The 17,942-nt window shown below is 43.3% G+C and overlaps 1 protein-coding gene across 1 annotated transcript in view; it reads left to right on the forward strand.

Annotated features, from left to right (window-relative positions):
- The first annotated feature begins 1,552 nt into the window (after positions 1 to 1,552).
- The window catches only part of LOC134359732 (G-protein coupled receptor family C group 6 member A-like), a 49,246-nt gene continuing 32,856 nt past the window's right edge, over positions 1,553 to 17,942 (forward strand). The window contains exon 1 of the mRNA XM_063073269.1: positions 1,553 to 1,895. Coding sequence (XP_062929339.1) covers positions 1,705 to 1,895 — 191 coding nt within the window. The 5' untranslated portion in view covers positions 1,553 to 1,704. The remainder of the gene's footprint in view (positions 1,896 to 17,942) is intronic.

A 17,942-nucleotide genomic window follows, 5' to 3' on the forward strand; every position in this document is an offset into this window, starting at 1 on the left:
GGCAACTGAAGGAAATAGGAAATGCAGAAGGAATGTTCCGTATGTGGAACAGGTTACCAGCTTCGGTGACAGAAAGGAATACATGATTTCCAGTACGGAACTCGGCCGGTGATTTATCATGAATAGAAAGTAAAGGTATTAGAAATCCACTTAAGACCCGCTGTGGAATGATGGGCCAAATGAACTAAAGGGAATAGAAATTTCTCTTCTTGGATGCAAATTCAACACACACCAGCTGGTTCATACTAGTCCAGAGAGGAAAAATAATTAAATAATCAATACTCCTCTAGACTCCTCAGTCAAAAGACAATAACCCGACATCTTGTCTGTCAAGCTCTCTAAGAATCTACTAAATTTCAAGCCAAGTTCCTCACATTTATCTAAACTATAAATGTTCTGTGTGATTAAGATTAGCTTTGTTTACCACATGAGCTTTGAAACATTGAAACATGAAGTGAACTGACTAACAAAGTCTGAGGGTGCACTGGGGGCAAGTGTCACCTTGCCTCTGCTGCCAACGAAGCGTGCTCACAACTTACCAGCCCTAACCTGTACGCGTTTGGAATGTGGGAGGAAACCGGCGCACCCGGCGGGAGTTCATGCGGTCAAGGACAGAAGGCACGAGCTCCCTAAAGGCAGTGTCAGGAATTGAACCAGGGTCAGTGATCGATGGCGTAGTAAAGCTTTACGCTAACCGCTATGTTACTGCGCCGCCCAAACGTACAGTCCTAGTCTATTCAAACTCTCCTCACTTTGGCAAGCTGGCTGCCTCAGGAAGAAGTTTAGTGAACTTTCCTCCCTGTGTGCTCCCTCACTGGCAATAATATCTTGTTTTAGATAGGGAGAACAGAACTTTACGACCATAAGACATAGGACTAGAATGAGGCCATTCAGCCCATTGAGTCTGCTCCACCATTCCATCATGGCTGATTTACAAACCCTCTCATAAATTTATGAACCCATTCTCCTATCTCCTTCCCATAACTTTTCACACTCTGATTAATCAAGAACCTATCAACCTCCGCTTTAAATATCCTTACTGACTTGTCCTTCACAGCTATTCGTGACAATAAATTTCACAGATTCACCACCCTCTGACTAAAGAAGTTCCCTCTATTCCGAGACTGTGCCCTCTGGTGTTAGACTCCACCACTATAGGATACATCTTCTCCATATCCACTCTGTCTAGGCCTTTCAATATTATATACCCAAACAGTTGTACAGAAGGAAATCTGTTACCACTTGGATGTTGTTACTGCCAATTAAATGCCACAGGTCGCAGTCTTTACAACATTGCTTCCAGGTTATTGCTTACATTTCACACACCAAAAAAAAAGGCAGATAAACGAAAGCAAAAACAGTTAAAAGATCTGTGAGAGATTACAGGAAGCATGTGGAAAACATCTCTCCATATGCTAATTAGTCTGGCTGAGACTTCCCTTCCTTGAACCTACCTGTCAAATTAAAATTGCATAACATTTAAAATCACGGAAAACCCTTCAGTATAACACTGCACTGCCAATAAAGGGTGTGGTCTGATTATGCGCAAAATCGAAGAAGGCAATTGTTGAAATCGTCTCTTAGAGATATTAGTAAGAGCACATTGCCAAAGGTTACAAGAGTTAGAAGTATGATTTCTCACCAAGTTTAATGCTTATTGTGTTTAAGTGTTTACTTAATTGTATGTAGCCCTGCCTAAGGACCATGTTCGCTCTGAAGGTTGCCTGCACCTGGGGTCTTGTCTTTATCTGCTTCTCAGTTAAAGCATGCAACGTCGCTGATGATCTTATAGGAGCAAGAAGCCCTGGGGACATCATCATCGGGGGATTATTTCCAGTCCATCAGCAGGTGAAGAACTTAAATCACATTAAGCCAGACACACTGCATTGCACAGGGTAAGTGTTCTGTTTTTCTTACTTTTGATTGTTTAGTGGAATAAAGAGTCATTAACAAAGCTGGATTGGTCCCCTGTGATTTTGGAGTTTAGATTTCAAATGGAGAAGTTTCATTTCGTAATCCAAACTGATAAATCCAAGGTTCCTTAAGGTTGTCATAGTTGGGGGCAATGGGGATAAGAGCCCACTACCTATTAAATGTTCCCAATGGCATGCATCTCGAATTGCCTTTCTCAACCAAGTACTGTATAGCACCTGACCTTCATGTATGGCTTAACTACTACACCTGGAGGAATCATTTCTACTGACAGGAGAAGGGGCAAAGTCAGGTTACTCACACCTTAAAACTAGTCGCTTCAGGAAGAGGGACTCATCATCTGTGGTTGGCAACTCATCTAGGAGAAGAAAAACTCTGACCTCAGACCTCTGATACCTTGTGACTATACCTATTCATGGGGAAAGGTTTGGGGAGTAACTTCCCAAGCTTCCGAAGATGGAGTCCCTGAGGCAGACCTACACTGAGTTCAATGCTGACTGGCAACTCCTGCGATGCCGCTGGTCCCAAACTGTATCGGTCTCTGCCATTCCTTTGGATTCACCAGCTGCGTGGATGGAGGGGGGAAGATTGCTACACGGGCAACAACTTGCTTTCCACATTGTACTGACCTGGCTTGCGATTCTCGACAGGTAGGACACAATGTCCATGGTCGACCATAGCCTCAAAAAAGTGGACAAAAAAACTGTGCTGAGGGATCTTGATCTAATCATAGGATGTTGAAAGGAAGCACTTAGCTGTTCAGAAAGATTTTGGATAGAAGCAAAATCAATTTTGTTGCCCATTTTCTCCCACTTTCACATTCATTCCCAAAGACAGCTTCTTCTTCTTATTCTTCTAAAGCCCATCACCCCTACTGGAGCATAAGCTCCTGACAGGTCCTTCCTCTCCCAGGGATGATGTCTTTGGAGGTTCTGTTGGCATTTCTGTTGCTCTGGCTTTTTAGGGGATGGGGTTCCATCTCAACGCTCAGCCCTCCTCCTTTTGCAATGAGGCTTGGGACCGAACAAGATGGGGTTAAAGTCGGTGTGTATATGGAGATATTTCCCAGGTGCATTTTGTGTTTGTTGCACTTGTAGTAGTAGCATGGACTCATGGTCAGGCTGCTCTGGTCTGCATTACCTCTGCTGAGACCTGATGCTAGTGATGATGAGCTGAGGAATGTGGCATTTCTTCGGATTTTGTGTAACTGTCACGTGGTGGATGGGGAAACCATTTTGCGTGGAATGTGCAATTAGTTTGGGGTCCAACTCTTCTTCGTAAACATGCAATCAATCTGTCACTGGGCTGTTGGCTCATCCTTTCATTTACTTAACCTCACAACCACTTTTTATTTAATCACTTGTCAAACCATCAATGTATATCATGTATTTATATTTATTATGTTTGTTTATTATTTGGTTCTTTTTTTTGTGCTGTATCAGATCCAGAGTAACGATTATTTTGTCCTCCTTTATACTTGTGTACTGGAAATGACAATCATGAATCTTGAATCTTATAAGACAGCACATCAAAACTAAATGAGGTAATTTTTTTAAAATGAGGCATTTTTTCCAACATCGTATCACAATATTACAGAGGATCCCACCCACCCTGCTTACGGACCATTTGTCTCACTCCCAGTGGCGGTTAGCGTGACGCTATTACCGCTCAAGGTGTCGGAGTTGGATTTCAGTTCCGGCGCCATCTCTAAGAAGTTTGCACGTGCTTCCCTTGAGCGCGTGGGTTTCCTCCGGGTGCTCCAGTTTCTGCCTACATGGTTGGTAGGTTAACTGGTCATTGTGAATTGTGATTAGGCGAGGGTTAAATTGGTGTATTGCTGGGCAGCGCAGCTCATTGGGCTAGAAAGTCCTGCTCCGTGCACTATCGCTAAATAAAACAAATAAATAAAAAGAGGCTTCACATCGACACCTCCACCCACTAAGCCACCCACCACCCCATACACATCAGCTAGTGTCACTTTATGTACTTCCAGTCACTCTATGCATGTAACATTTTACGCCCATGAATATGTGCTGACGAAGGGTCCCAGTCTGAAACGTCAATTGTTTATTCATTTCCCTAGATGCTGCCTGACCTACTGAGCTCCTCCAGCATTTTGTGTGTTTTGCTATGTATGCATCAGCTACTTACAACATTGTGCTTCTAGGATTGATTTACTATTTATAATTATTGTGCTTTTTACACTTATTATGTTTTATTTATGCTGCATCGGATCTGGTGTAACAATCATTTCGTTCTTCTGTACTGAAGAATGACAATAAATAGGCTTGAATCTTGAATCAATAACGCAATTAGCGAGGGTTTTTTAAGGAATTTGGGGGATTTTTAAAATGATTTATTAATTGCTACTTTCCTGAAACTGCATTTGACTGACAAAGCAAATCTGGAATTCAGTAAGGCTCTTTAATTTATTGGCCCAAACTGGGGTCAAGCAGCCCTCAGACCAGATACTCAGGTGTACTGTCATTCCCATTACATCGATGAAGGAATTTTTATTCTATGAGAGAGGATAAGAATCTCGCAAACACACAATGCCAAGAACACTAATAAGGCTGCAGACTACATGGTTCAGTGATTCAAGGCATGCAATCCAAGACTTGTCATTTTTGTACTTGAGTTATAGAAACACACAAAAAAAAGCACACTGTGCAATGACAAACAAGAGAAAATTTGCAAATGCTGAAATTCCGAGCAGCACACACAAAACACTGAAGGAACTCAACGGGCCAGGCAGCATCGATGGAAAAAGAGTACCGTTGACTATTGGGCCGAGGCTCTTCATCAGGACTGGAAAAAAGATGAGGAGTCAGAGTAAAACAGCAGGGGAGGGGAGAAAGAACCACAAGGTGATAGGGTGAAACTGGGAGGGGTGAAGTAAAGAGCTGGGAACTTGATTGGTGAAAGAGAGACAGGGCTAGAGAAGGAGGAGTCTGATAAGAGAGGACAGAGAGCCATGGAAGAAAGAAAGGGAGTTGGAGTACCAGAGGGAGGTGATAGGCAGGTGAGGAGTTAAGGTGAGAGAGGAAAATGGGAATGGGGAACAGTGAAGGAGAGGGGGCATTACTGGAAGTTCGAGAAATCGATGTTCATGACATCAGGTTGGAGGCTATCCAGACAGAATATAAGGTGTTGCTCCTTTAACCTGAGTGTGACCTCATCGCGACAGTAGAGGAGGCCGTGGACTGACATGTCGGAATGGGAATGGGAAGTAGAATTAAAATGGGTGGCCACTGGGAGATGCTGCTTTTTTCCAGGGGATGGAGCATAGGTGCTCGGTGAAGCAGTGTCCCAGTCTGCATTGAGTATCACTGATATACAAGAGGCCACACCGGGAGCACCAGAGGCAGCAGATAGAAACATAGAAACATAGAAAATAGGTGCAGGAGTAGGCCATTCGGCCCTTCGAGCCTGCACCGCCATTTATTATGATCATGGCTGATCATCCAACTCAGAACCCAGCCTTCCCTCCATACCCCCTGACCCCTGTAGCCACAAGGGCCATATCTAACTTCCTTTTAAACATAGCTAATGAACTGGCCTCAACAGTTTGCTGTGGCAGAGAATTCCACTGATTCACCACTTTCTGTGTGAAGAAGTTTTTCCTAACCTCGGTCCTAAAAGGCTTCCCCTCTATCCTCAAACTGTGACCCCTCGTTCTAGACCTCCCCAACATCGGGAACAATCTTCCCGCATCTAGCCTGTCCAATCCCTTTAGGATCTTATACGTTTCAATCAGATCCCCCCTCAATCTTCTAAATTCCAACGAGTACAAGCCCAGTTCATCCAGTCTTTCTTCATATGAAAGACCTGCCATCCCAGGAATCAATCTGGTGAACCTTCTTTGTACTCCCTCTATGGCAAAGATGTCTTTCCTCAGATTAGGGGACCAAAACTGCACACAATACTCCAGGTGTGGTCTCACCAAGGCCTTGTACAACTGCAGTAGTACCTCCCTGCTCCTGTACTCGAATCCTCTCGCTATAAATGCCAGCATACCGTTCGCCTTTTTCACCACCTGCTGTACCTGCATGCCCACTTTCAATGACTGGTGTATAATGACACCCAGGTCTCGTTGCACCTCCCCTTTTCCTAATCGGCCACCATTCAGATAATAATCTGTTTTCCTATTTTTCCTATTTTTCCTATTTTTCCTATTTTCCAATAATATGGCATCAGCTGCAAAATTTGGAAGATAACAAATACTAACATATTCTTAAACTTCTCTCTTCATAACTCAATTCACTAACATAATTGAGAAACAGTGAAAATTACCTGAGTAAAGATGTCAAACTAATTGCCAAAGTTTAACTCGTTCATGAACAAGTAATTACACAAAGCAGGGACACGACGCAAGGATTCACTGTGAAAGCAGGGACACGACGCAAGGGTTCACTGTGAAAGCAGGGACACGACTCGAGGGTTCACTGTGATGCTTATTGGTCACTCAGAAACTTAAGAGCAAATGCACTCTCTGGAACTGAAAATTGGGTCTTGTGTTCATGATTCAAGATTGTTTAATGTCATTTCCAGCACACAAGTGTAAAGGAGAACAAAATAATTGTTACTCCGACCCCGATGCAGAACAAGTAAGAATAATAAGATAGAGAACTCAATAAATTATGTTTATTTTATTTATTTATTTAAAGATACCATGCGAGACAGGCCTTCCAACTTTTCGAGCTATACTGCCTAGCAATCCTCTAGTCTAACCCTAGTCTAATCACAGGACAACTTACAATGACCAATTAACCTACTGACTGATACGCCTTTGGACTGGGGGAAGAAACTGGATCCCCCCAAAGGAAACCCACACAGTCACAGGGAGAACATACAAACTCCTTACAGATGGCACTGGAATTGAACTCCAAACTCTGATGCCCCAAGCTGCAATTTTCTCGCACTAACTGCTACGTTACCGTGACACCCAGTGCTAATAAAAACCACAATAAATATAAATATGTAAGAAAGTTTATATAGATCGTATGACCATAAAGGGGTGCTAGGCACAGGAGTGTCTGTATATAAGGTGACTCTGACGGGGAATGATTAAGTAGTGGTGGTTGGGGGTGTGGAGGGGTGGGTTAGTGGGTGGAGGTGCTTTAACGCTCGGCGAAAGTAATCGTTTACGTTCTACTTTGACTCGGGGACAAAGGGCTGGAAAAACAGGCTGCATTTTGTGGTTTTATCTTCTCCTTTCTGTTAGCGTGGGCTTGGCTCCTGTGCGGAGGCACGCAGGATGAATCCCACGTTCTGACAGTGAGATATTAGGCATTGTTGCAGTTGTAACACATTCACCACAAGGCGTGCAAGCTGTCCTGAGCACTGTAGATAAGAAATGGAAAATTAGAAAAACAATTACGCTGACTGGTGACATGGGGATTATTATAAGTCAGAATTAATCACAGAATAAAGACGTCCTTATCTATTCTTCTGAAAAGGATAGATTACACTTGGCCGCAGGATGGTACTTGCTTCACTGCGATACTCTCTGTGGTCACTTTGTTAAGTGACTCCTTTATCTAATAAAGTGGCCTCTGGGTGTGTGTTCATGGTCTTCTGCTGCTGTAGCCCATCCACTTCAAGGTTCAACGTGTTGTGTGTTCAGAGATGCTCTTCTGCACACCCCCGTTGTAACATGTTGTTATTTGAGTTATCATCGCCTTCCTGTCAGCTTGAACCAGTCTGGCCATTCTCCTCCAACCTCTCTCAATTAACAAGACATTTTCACCAACAGAGTTGCCATACACTGGATTTTTTTGTTTGTTTTTCAAGAACAAAATTCTCTGTAAACTCTAGAGATGGTTGTGTATGTTAATCCCAAGAAATCACCAGTTTCTGAGATGAGCAAACCTCCCCATCTGGCACCAACAATCATTCCATGGTCATTCACTTAGATCACATTTCTTCTCCATTCTGATGTTTGGTCTGTACAACAATCAAACCTCTTGACCATGTCTGCACGCTTTTATGTATTGAGTTGCTGCTACATGATTGGCTGATTAGCTATTTGCATTAACCCCCAGCTGTGCGGGTGTACCTAATAAAGTGCCCACTGACTGTATGAAAAAAAGTTTCAGAAAATACTGGAAACACCCAAGCAGGTAGAGCAGCACCTGTGGAGGGAGAAATAGAGTTATTCAGGGAGTGCACAAATAAAATGATTGCGTCTCTAGAAAGTTCAAGCTCAATTTTCATTCTACCATACACAAGACACAGCATTCCCTCCAGGGCCAAGTTACAAAACACAGTGCCAACAGTCACACACAATGCATACAGTTATGACAGCAGAAAATCATAGTGGCAGAAGCAAGCTCCTCATGGTCTGCAGGCTGATCGTTCAGCAGTCCTCACCACGTGCGAGTGCAGCCACAGATGAACGCAGTCCAACTCCTCTTCCATCGAGCAAAAAGCAGAGCAGAACGAGGATGCAGCCTGGACCAGGCCAGGATTCATGATGATAGGTTGAGCAAGCTAGTGTGTTTCTCTTTGGAGCGAACAAGGATGACAGGTGCCTTGACAGAGTTGTACAAGACAGTAAGAGGCATGGACAGAGAGGACAGCCAGTGACCTTATTCCCAGGATGGAAATGGCTGGTATGAGGAAGCATAATTTTATAGTGATCAGTGGAAAGTAAAGGCGGAGAGGTCTGAGGTAATTTCCTTTTACACAGAGAATGGTGGGTGTACGGAATGCCCTGCCAGGGGTGGTGGTAGAGGCAGCCACAGCAACGATATTGAAGAGACATTTAGATAGGCATGTCGATGGAAGGAAAATATAGGGCTATGTAGCAGGGAAGGGTAAAATTCATTTTAGAATACATTAAAATGTTGGCACAGTATTGTGGGCTGAATGGCCTGTACTGTTTATGTTCTCTATTTTCTATGTTATGATCTCGCACTTTGTTGTTTACCTACGCTGCACTTTCTCTGTAACTGTAACACTTTATTCTGCAATCTGCTATTGTTTCACCTCAATTCACTCTGTAATGATTTGATCCATTTGAACAGCATGCAAGACAGGTTTTTCACTGTCTCTCGGTACATGTGACGATAATAAACTAATTCCAGTTCCTCAAACTATCTTTCAAAGTATCTAGAGAAGTCACAGTAGGGCAAGACATGCCTGTGTTTGGTATCTGATATGACAGCAGGTATTGATGGGCTTGGCCATTACTCATTCTTCCTGCTGAAATGTAATGCTTTTCATCTTTCTGTATTAAATTTCTGTCAATTATCTGCTCTATTTTTAAGATACAAAACCATAAGACTATAAGATATAGGAGCAGAATTTGGCAATTTGGCCCACCAAGTCTGCTCCAATTTTCCTCTCAGTCCCAAACTCCTGCCTTCTCCCCATATTCTCCCCATGATTGTGTAGCCAAGTTTCCATCACACTCAATATATAAGTTTGCTGATGACACAACAATTGTAGACTGTATCTTGGGTAATGATGAGCTTGAGTACAGAGAGGAAATTAAGAACCTGGTGGTATGGTGCGAAGACAATAACTTATCCCTCAATGTCAGCAAGATGAAGGAATTGGTTATTGACTTCAGAAGGAGTAGCAGACCGCACAACCCAATTTACATCGATGGTGCACAAGTGGAACAGGTCAAAAGCTTTAAGTTCCTCGGGGTCAATATCACATATGGCCTGACTTGGTCCAACCAAGCAGAGTCTACTGCCAAGAAGGCCCACCAGCCTCTTTACTTCCTGAGAAAACTAAAGAAATTTGGCCTGTCCCCTAAAACCCTCACTAGTTTTTATAGATGCACTGTAGAAAGCATTCTTCTAGGGTGCATCACAACCTGGTATGGAAGTTGTCCTGTCCAAGACCAGAAGAAGCTGCAGAAGATCGTGAACACAGCACAGCACATCACACAAACCAATCTTCTGTCCTCGGACTCACTTTACACCACACGCTGTCGGAGCAGTGCTGTCAGGATAATCAAGGGCACGACCCACCCAACCAACACACTATTCATCTCTCTTCCCTCCGGGAGAAGGTTCAGGAGCTTGAAGGCTCATATGGCCAGGTTTGGGAACAGCTTCTTTCCAACTGTGATAAGAATGCTGAACGGATCCTGATCCGGATCTGGGCCGTACCCTCCAAATATCCGGATCTACCTCTCGGTTTTTTGCACTACCTTACATTCCATTTTTCTATTTTCTATTTATGATTTATAATTTAAATTTTTAATATTTACTATGAATTTGTAATCCAGGGAGCGGGAAGTGCAGAATCAAATATTGATGTGATGATTGTACGTTCTAGTATCAATTGTTTGGCGACAATAAAGTATAAAGTATATCCCTTCATGCCCTAACGAATCAACAATCTATCAATCTCTGCCTTAAATATACCCAGTGATTTGGCCTCCACAGCTGGCTGTGGCAACGAATTCCACAGATTCACCACTATCTGGCTGAAGAAATTCCTCCTCACCTCAATTCTAAATGGACATCCCTCTATTCTGAGGTCATGTCCTCTGGTCTTAGACTCTCCCACCATAGGAAACATCCTCTCCACATCCGCCCTATCAAGGCCTTTCAGCACTCGATAGGTTTCAATGAGATCCCCCTCAGCCTTCTGAATTTCAGTGAGTACAGGCCCAGAACCATCAAAAGCTCCTCTTATGATAAGCTTCTCAATCCTAGAATCATTTTTTGTGAAACTCCTTTGAACTGTCTCCAATGTCAGCACATCCCTTCTTAGATAAGGAGCCAAAGTCTACTCACAATACCCCACATGAGGCCTCACCAATGCCTTATAAAGCCTTAACATTACATCATTGCTTTTATATTCTAGTTCTCTGGAAATGAACGCTCATGTAACACCCTGGTTACGATTTTTACTGCTCTGCTGTAGGTGTTTCATTTTAGCAGTTCTGTAAGAGCAGTCTGTTCTGCTTCCAGCCTGTTTGGATTTGAGCTGAGATAAGGGGCTTTGTTGTTCACCTTAGGAATGTGGTGTCAGCCAATCAGGATGGTGGAATTAGGAGAAGGTTCTAGAGGACGTTGGGCGGAAAGGTTTGTGAGGGATACTGGTGTGGATTGAAGTCTTTTTGGTTTGAGCTGGGGGAAGACAGGAGGGAAAATGGCTGAGGATGCCATTCCTGTTGCACAAGGTGCTTTGTGCAGATGAATGGCTTCAAGGGGGAAAGACCAATCCTCCCATTGGAAACCCATTTGTTCAAGATGGATTTCGAGCGACATTCAGAAGGTGGTGTGTGCTTTCACACAGACCGAGGGTCCAGCACATGAGTTAAAGACAACTGCAAGACGAGCTCCAATTTATGTGCACATTTGGCTGTTTGATTGTGATGGGCCCTTTTGTATTGTTTCTTTAATAACTCTTTGATTAAGTCAATGTTCATGAATATACTTTCTTTATAACTGTAAGCAGAGTAGGACTTGCTAATTCTTGCCGACAGGCGATTACAGGGGGCAGTAAATCACACAGCATTCACACAAACCGGGGTTTGGCTGGGCAAGACATCCCAACCTCACGTGTTTGGCAGGACCAAAGTTGTATACGCCCTAGACATACGGAACCTGAGAAAGGTGGGCTCCTCGGCGCAGAGTCCGGTGGCTGCTCAGGGGCTAATAAGTCAGATTTCCAGAGATCCCCAGTAAATAGGGGTTTCATCATCATTGAGTTTACCTTCTTCAAAACCGACTCAGCCTGCAAATTTACACTTAGAGAATCCTGTATGAGCACTCCCAAGTCCCTTTGCACCTTAGATTTTTGAATTTTCTCTCCATTTAAAAAATAGTCTACACTTTTACTTCTTCTACCAAAGTGCATGACCAGACCATATATTCCATCTGCCACTTCTTTGCCCATTCCCCTTCTGTAGCCTCTCTACTTCCTCAACACTACCTGCCCCCCCCACCTATCTTCATATCATCCACAAAGCCATCAATTCAGTCAACCAGATCATTGAAGTACAATGTAAAAAGAAGTGGTCCAACACTGACCCCAGTAGCACACCACCCGTCACCAGCAGCCAATCAGAAAAGGCTCCCATTCTTTAATCAATTAGCCAGTGCTCTATTCATGCTAGTACCTTTCTTGTAATATCATGAGCTCTTAGCTTGTTAAGCAGCTTCATGTTTAGAAACTTGGCAAAGGCCTTCTGAAAATCCAAGTACACCACATCCTTTGTCTATCCTGCTTGTTATTTCCTCAAAGAATTCCAACAGATTTGTCAAGCAAGACTTTCCCTTAAGGAAATCATGCTGACTATAGCCTATTTTATCATGTGCCTCCAAGTACTCCAAAACCGCATCCTTAGTAATCAACTCCAACATTTTTCCAACCACTGAAGACCGGCTAACAATCTTACAATTTACTTTTTTCTGCTTCTCTCCTTTCTTGAAATGTGGAGTGACAGTTTCAACTTTCCAGCCTTCTGGAACCATGCCAGAATCTATGAATTACATAGAAATATAGAAACATAGAAAATAGGTGCAGGAGTAGGCCATTCGGCCCTTCGAGCCTGCACCGCCATTCAGTATGATCATGGCTGATCATCCAACTCAGAACGCTGTACCAGCATTCCCTCCATACCCCCTGATCCCTTTAGTCACAAGGGCCATATATAGCTCCCTCTTAAATATAGCCAATGAACTGGCCTCAACTGTTTCCTGTGGCAGAAAATTCCACAGATTCACCAATCTCTGTGTGAAGAAGTTTTTCCTCATCTCGGTCCTAAAAGGCTTCCCCTTTATCCTCAAACTGTGACCCCTCGTTCTGGACTTCCCCAACATCGGGAACAATCTTCCTGCATCTAGCCTGTCCAATCCCTTTAGAATTTTATACGTTTCAATAAGATCACCCCTCAATCTTCTAAATTCCAGCGAGTATTAGCCTAGTCGATCCAGTCTTTCATCATATGAAAGTCCTACCATCCCAGGAATCAATCTGGTGAACCTTCTTTGTACTCCCTCTATGGCAAGAATGTCTTTCCTCAGATTAGGGGACCAAAACTGCACACAGTATTCCAGGTGTGGTCTCACCAAGGCCTTGTACAACTGCAGTAGAACCTCCCCGCTCCTGTACTCGAATCCTCTTGCTATGAATGCCAGCATGCCATTCGCCTTTTTCACCACCTGCTGTACCTGCATGCCCACTTTCAATGACTGGTGTACAATGACACCCAGGTCTCGTTGCACCTCCTCTTTTCCTAATCGGCCACCATTCAGATAATAATCTGTTTTCCTACTTTTGCCACCAAAGTGGATAACCTCACATTTATCCACATTAAGTTGCATCTGCCATGAATTTGCCCACTCACCTAACCTATCCAAGTCACCCTCGAAGGATCACTACTAATGCCTCTAAATCTCTTTAGCCACCTCTTTCAGAACCCTGGGGTGTAATCCGTCCGGTCCAGCAGGCTTATCTACCTTCAGACCTTTTAGTTTCCCAAGCTCCTTCTCCCTAATAATGATGACTTCACTCACTTCTGTGCCCTGACTCTCTCAAATATCCAGCATACTGCTATTGTCAAACATAGTGAAGACTGATGCAAATGCTTATTCAGTTTGTCCGCCATTTCCTTGTCCCCCATTACTACCTCTCCAGAACCATTTTACTGCAGTCTGATATCTACTCTCATGTCTCTATTACACTTGCCGCTCTGCGATCACTCCTGCCAGTACACTTATTATTGAGGGTATAGCCATGGGAGTACTCTGCATTGGGTGCCCATTTCCCTTCCTTCTCCTGATAGTCACCCAGTAACCTGCCTCCTGCACCCCAGGGGTGACTACCTCCCAGTAGCTCCTATTCCTCAGTCTCCCATGTGAGCCGAAGGTCATTGAGCTGCAGCTCCAGTTCCTTGGCATGTTCTCTGAGCAGATACAGCTTCGTGTACCTGGTGCAGGTGTGATTATCTGGGAGGTTGGAGGTCTGCCAAAATTCCCATATCTCACACGTAGAACACAACACAGCTCCTGGAGCCATTCTCACTGCAACTACTGTGCCCTAACAGACAAAAATAAAGAAGAAGAAACTGGCAAACGGTTTCAGCCTGAAACCTCGACTGTTTACTCTTTTCCATAGATGCTGCCTGGCCTGCTGAGTTCCTCCAGCATTTTATGTGTGTTACAGATTTTCTCTTGTTTGTGAAGAAGAAGAAATTTATCAGATATTTACCTCACTCAAGCCTAACCTTGCCTAAAGCCTGATTAGCTAAAGTCACTCCGACATTGGCCCACTCACACAATGGCTGGTCCGCTTGCCCCTGCCTTATTTTTATTCGCCCTTTTTAATGAAGCCAGATTGGGTGCAGTCCAACTCCAAAAGCTGCCACGAAGCACTGCCTTTTTTCATCTTCTTCGGTGGACCTCAGTGAAATCATTGCTTCTTCCTGTGCTCCCGATCACTGATTGGACGCAATCTTCACAATCTGCTGCATTTCCAAATACTTCTAACCACTGCAAATATTTGCAAACATGTAAAATGAGCCCAATGCACTCAAGTCCATGTCATGAACCTATCTTAGGAAATTCAGTCGTCCTAGCAGGGAAACACAGGGAAACAACTCTTCCTTCTCTTACCCCTTCCCTTCTGCTCACCTGCCCATCACTTCTCTGTGGTGCTGTTCCTTTTCTCCCATTCCCAAAATCCTATCAGATTTTTTCTTCTTACCTTTTCCACCTATCATCTCCCAGTTTTTCACATATACCTCCTCTCCCACCCACTCACCTTCCCCCTCACCTACACTCACCTATCATCTGCCACTTGCACTCCTTCCCCTCCTTCTGCCTTCTTATTCAGGCTTCTTATCCCCCACTTCTTTTCCAGTCATGTCGAAGGGTCTCAGCCTGAAACATTGACTATTATTCCTCACCACTGATTTGTGATTGTTGCACTGAAATTCCAGCACCGGTAAAATCTCTTGTTTATGTATAGGTCGTTGGTGAGACATATTAGGAGAATGTGCAAGGAGGTAGCAGCTGGAATACATTGTATGGAAGTGGATGTTTATGTGCATTGGTAGAAGGAATAAAGACATAGACTATTTTCTAAAAGGGGAAAAGTATCAGAAATCAGAGGTGCAAAGGGACTTGGGAACCTTTGTGCAGGATTACCTAGAAGTTAATTTTAGGTGACTGTCAGGAGAAGGAAGAAGGAGAAGGAAGAAAGAAGAAAGAAGGAAGCACAGCCATTGCCGGCCTGTGGCCATTCCCCTCAATAATAAGTATGCCACTTTAGATACTGTTGAGGGGGTCGATCTCTCAGTGGATCTCTGGCACTGTCTGGTGATATGGCTCAGAAGACCTGAGCAGAGAAGAGGACTACAGTGGTGATAGGCGATTCCATAGTCAGAGGAACGGATACAGATTCTGTGGGTGCAATAAAGGCACGCAGATGGTATGTTATCCCCCAGGTGTCAGGGTCAGAATGTCTTGGATCAGCCATGATGAAATAGCAGAGCAGACTCAATGGGCCAAATGGCCTGATTTTGCTGCTATATCGTAGAGTCTGATGGTCTTAATTTGCATAATATTGTGTTGGTGATAATGAAGCCAACACAATTTTAGCATTAATTTTGAGAGGACTGGAATATAAAAGTAAGGATCATAATTCTGAGTCTTTACAAGGCTTCGCTTAGACCGCACTTGGACTAATGTGAGTAGTTTTGGGCCTTTTACGTAAAAAAAACCTACTGCCATTGGAGAGGGTCCTGAGGAGATTCATAAGAATGATCCTAGGAACGAAAGGGTTAACACATGAGGAGCGTTTGATGTCTTTGGGCCTGCACTTGCTTGAGTTTAGAAGAACGAGGGGGGATTTCATTGAAAACTGTCGAATCCTAGTGGATGTGGGGAGGACGTTTCCTATGTTGGGAATATCTAGGACCAGAGGGCACAGCCTCAATACATCCCTTTAGAACAGGGATGAGGAGGAATTTCTTTAGCCAGAGGGTGAAGAATCTGTAGAATTTATTGCCACAGATGGCTGTGGAGGCCAAGTCATTGGATGTAGTTAAAGCAGAGGTTGATAGGTTCTTGATTAGTTAGGGCGTCAAAGGATATGGGGAGAAGACAGGAGAATGGGGAAAGAAAATCAGCAATGATAGAATGTTGGAGCAGACTCGATGGGCTGGATAGCTTAAATCTGCTCCCGAGTCTTAAGGTTTTATTGTCATATGTGTCATCTTTTGTAACACCAAGACATAAAGATCAGTTGAGAGGAAGCATGGGATTCTGGGTCTAACTTCATTTGGTACTTTAAATGAGGCATATACATGTGGCGTGTGGCGTGATAGTGTATAACATTCAAGTACTTTTACATATAATCAACAATGAATTATTCAAATAAACCAGAATGCTTAATCAAACAATATATTTACAATATTACTCAAATATAACTGAAGTGTTAAGTAGACAACGCTCCTCCCTGCTCGGCTATAATCTTCAACTCAATATAGAGTGCATCTCAACTACTGTATATGCACATTAAACTATATAATACAATTACTATACAGATATTCACAGCATGGTAAATTTTGAAATGTCCCATTCAGGCCAAAATATTTAATCACTGTGGAGGATGTCTTACTCTTATGGGATAACGTGTTTCCTGGCAAGAGGGATCACTCTGCTTGTCAGGGGAGACTTTGGCCGTGAAACAACCTCAGGCTCTACGCCTGTCTCTGTGGTTGCTGTCGGAGTGGACTCTGGGTTACGAGGAAGTGGTCCTGACAGCTCTGGACACCATTCTTCTGGATGTGTTGTCATTCCATGGCAAGCTTTGCTGGACAACGTGTATCATAATGTGTGAGCACAGTGTCTGATGTCACCATTTCGTTTGTCATTTGGAATGCTTTGTCCATTGCCATTTCTTCCCAATCTGTAGTAATGAGTTCAATGGGGGTGGAGCACTGTAGCCAGCTTTGACAGGAGTCTTTTATAGTAATTGACAAATCTGAAAGAGGACCACAACTATGACATGTTCTTTGGCCTTGGGGCATCTACTACTGCTTGAATTTTCTCACTCCTCACTTGTGTAATCCATAAGTGTGAATGGTGTGACCACAGTAAATGATGCTTGGTTTAAAAATTCACACTTGCTACATAGTCCCATAATCTTCTCATCTTTTTAATACTGTTTTAAGATTTTGGAGATGTTCCTTGTCATCCTTAGTGGTAAAAATGATGTCATCCAAGTAAAACTGAGATCCTGGGCAGCGTTGCATCACCTGGTCCAGAGCTTTCTGACTAAACCTATTATAGAGATAAAGCTCTTTGTGAATGTCGATGGTGAGAAAAACTTTGGACTCTTCTCCCATCTCCATCTGCAGGAAAGCTTCAGCTAAGTCCAGTTCACTGAAGAGTTTTCCTTCACAAAGGCTTCACAAATATCCTGTATACTAGGCAGAGGATATTGATCTACCTTCAGTACTGTGTTGATGGGAAACTTAAAATCACCACAGATCCTTACAGACTGATTATTCTTGGCTACTAGGGCCATTGGCATTGCCTGTGGGCTTGACTCAATCTTGGAAAGAATTCCTTTAGCCTCTATGTGATATAGCTCACTGGCTATTTTATCACAGATGGTATTGTATTTCTTTTACTTTCCTGTAAATGTCTGTAAGAAAATTAACCTCAAGTTAGTATTTGCTAAAACTTGAGTGTGGCATTTTCATTTTGCACTATTTTACCCTTGATCTGTCTGAAGTTTCCAATACCATCCTTGAACACTGTTGTGTCATCATCTAGTACCTTTCTTAATTCCCTTTCAGTTGATCCAGCAGAGGATGTGGCATTCAAATAGTGAATAGGTCTCTATTTAAGTTGTACTTGTCTCAGCCAATCACACTCTCCTGTTTTTACCACATACGAGCTAAATGTGGCTTGTTGGTTGTTGTATTTCACAGTTGTGAACGTCATTCAGACAGGAATTATCTTTTCTCCAGTATAAATTCTTAGCTGGATATCTGTAAGCTTCACTTTAGTATCTTCGAAAAGCTG

The sequence above is a fragment of the Mobula hypostoma genome, chromosome 2 (genome assembly GCF_963921235.1).
Source record: "Mobula hypostoma chromosome 2, sMobHyp1.1, whole genome shotgun sequence".
Classification (NCBI taxonomy): domain Eukaryota; kingdom Metazoa; phylum Chordata; class Chondrichthyes; order Myliobatiformes; family Myliobatidae; genus Mobula; species Mobula hypostoma.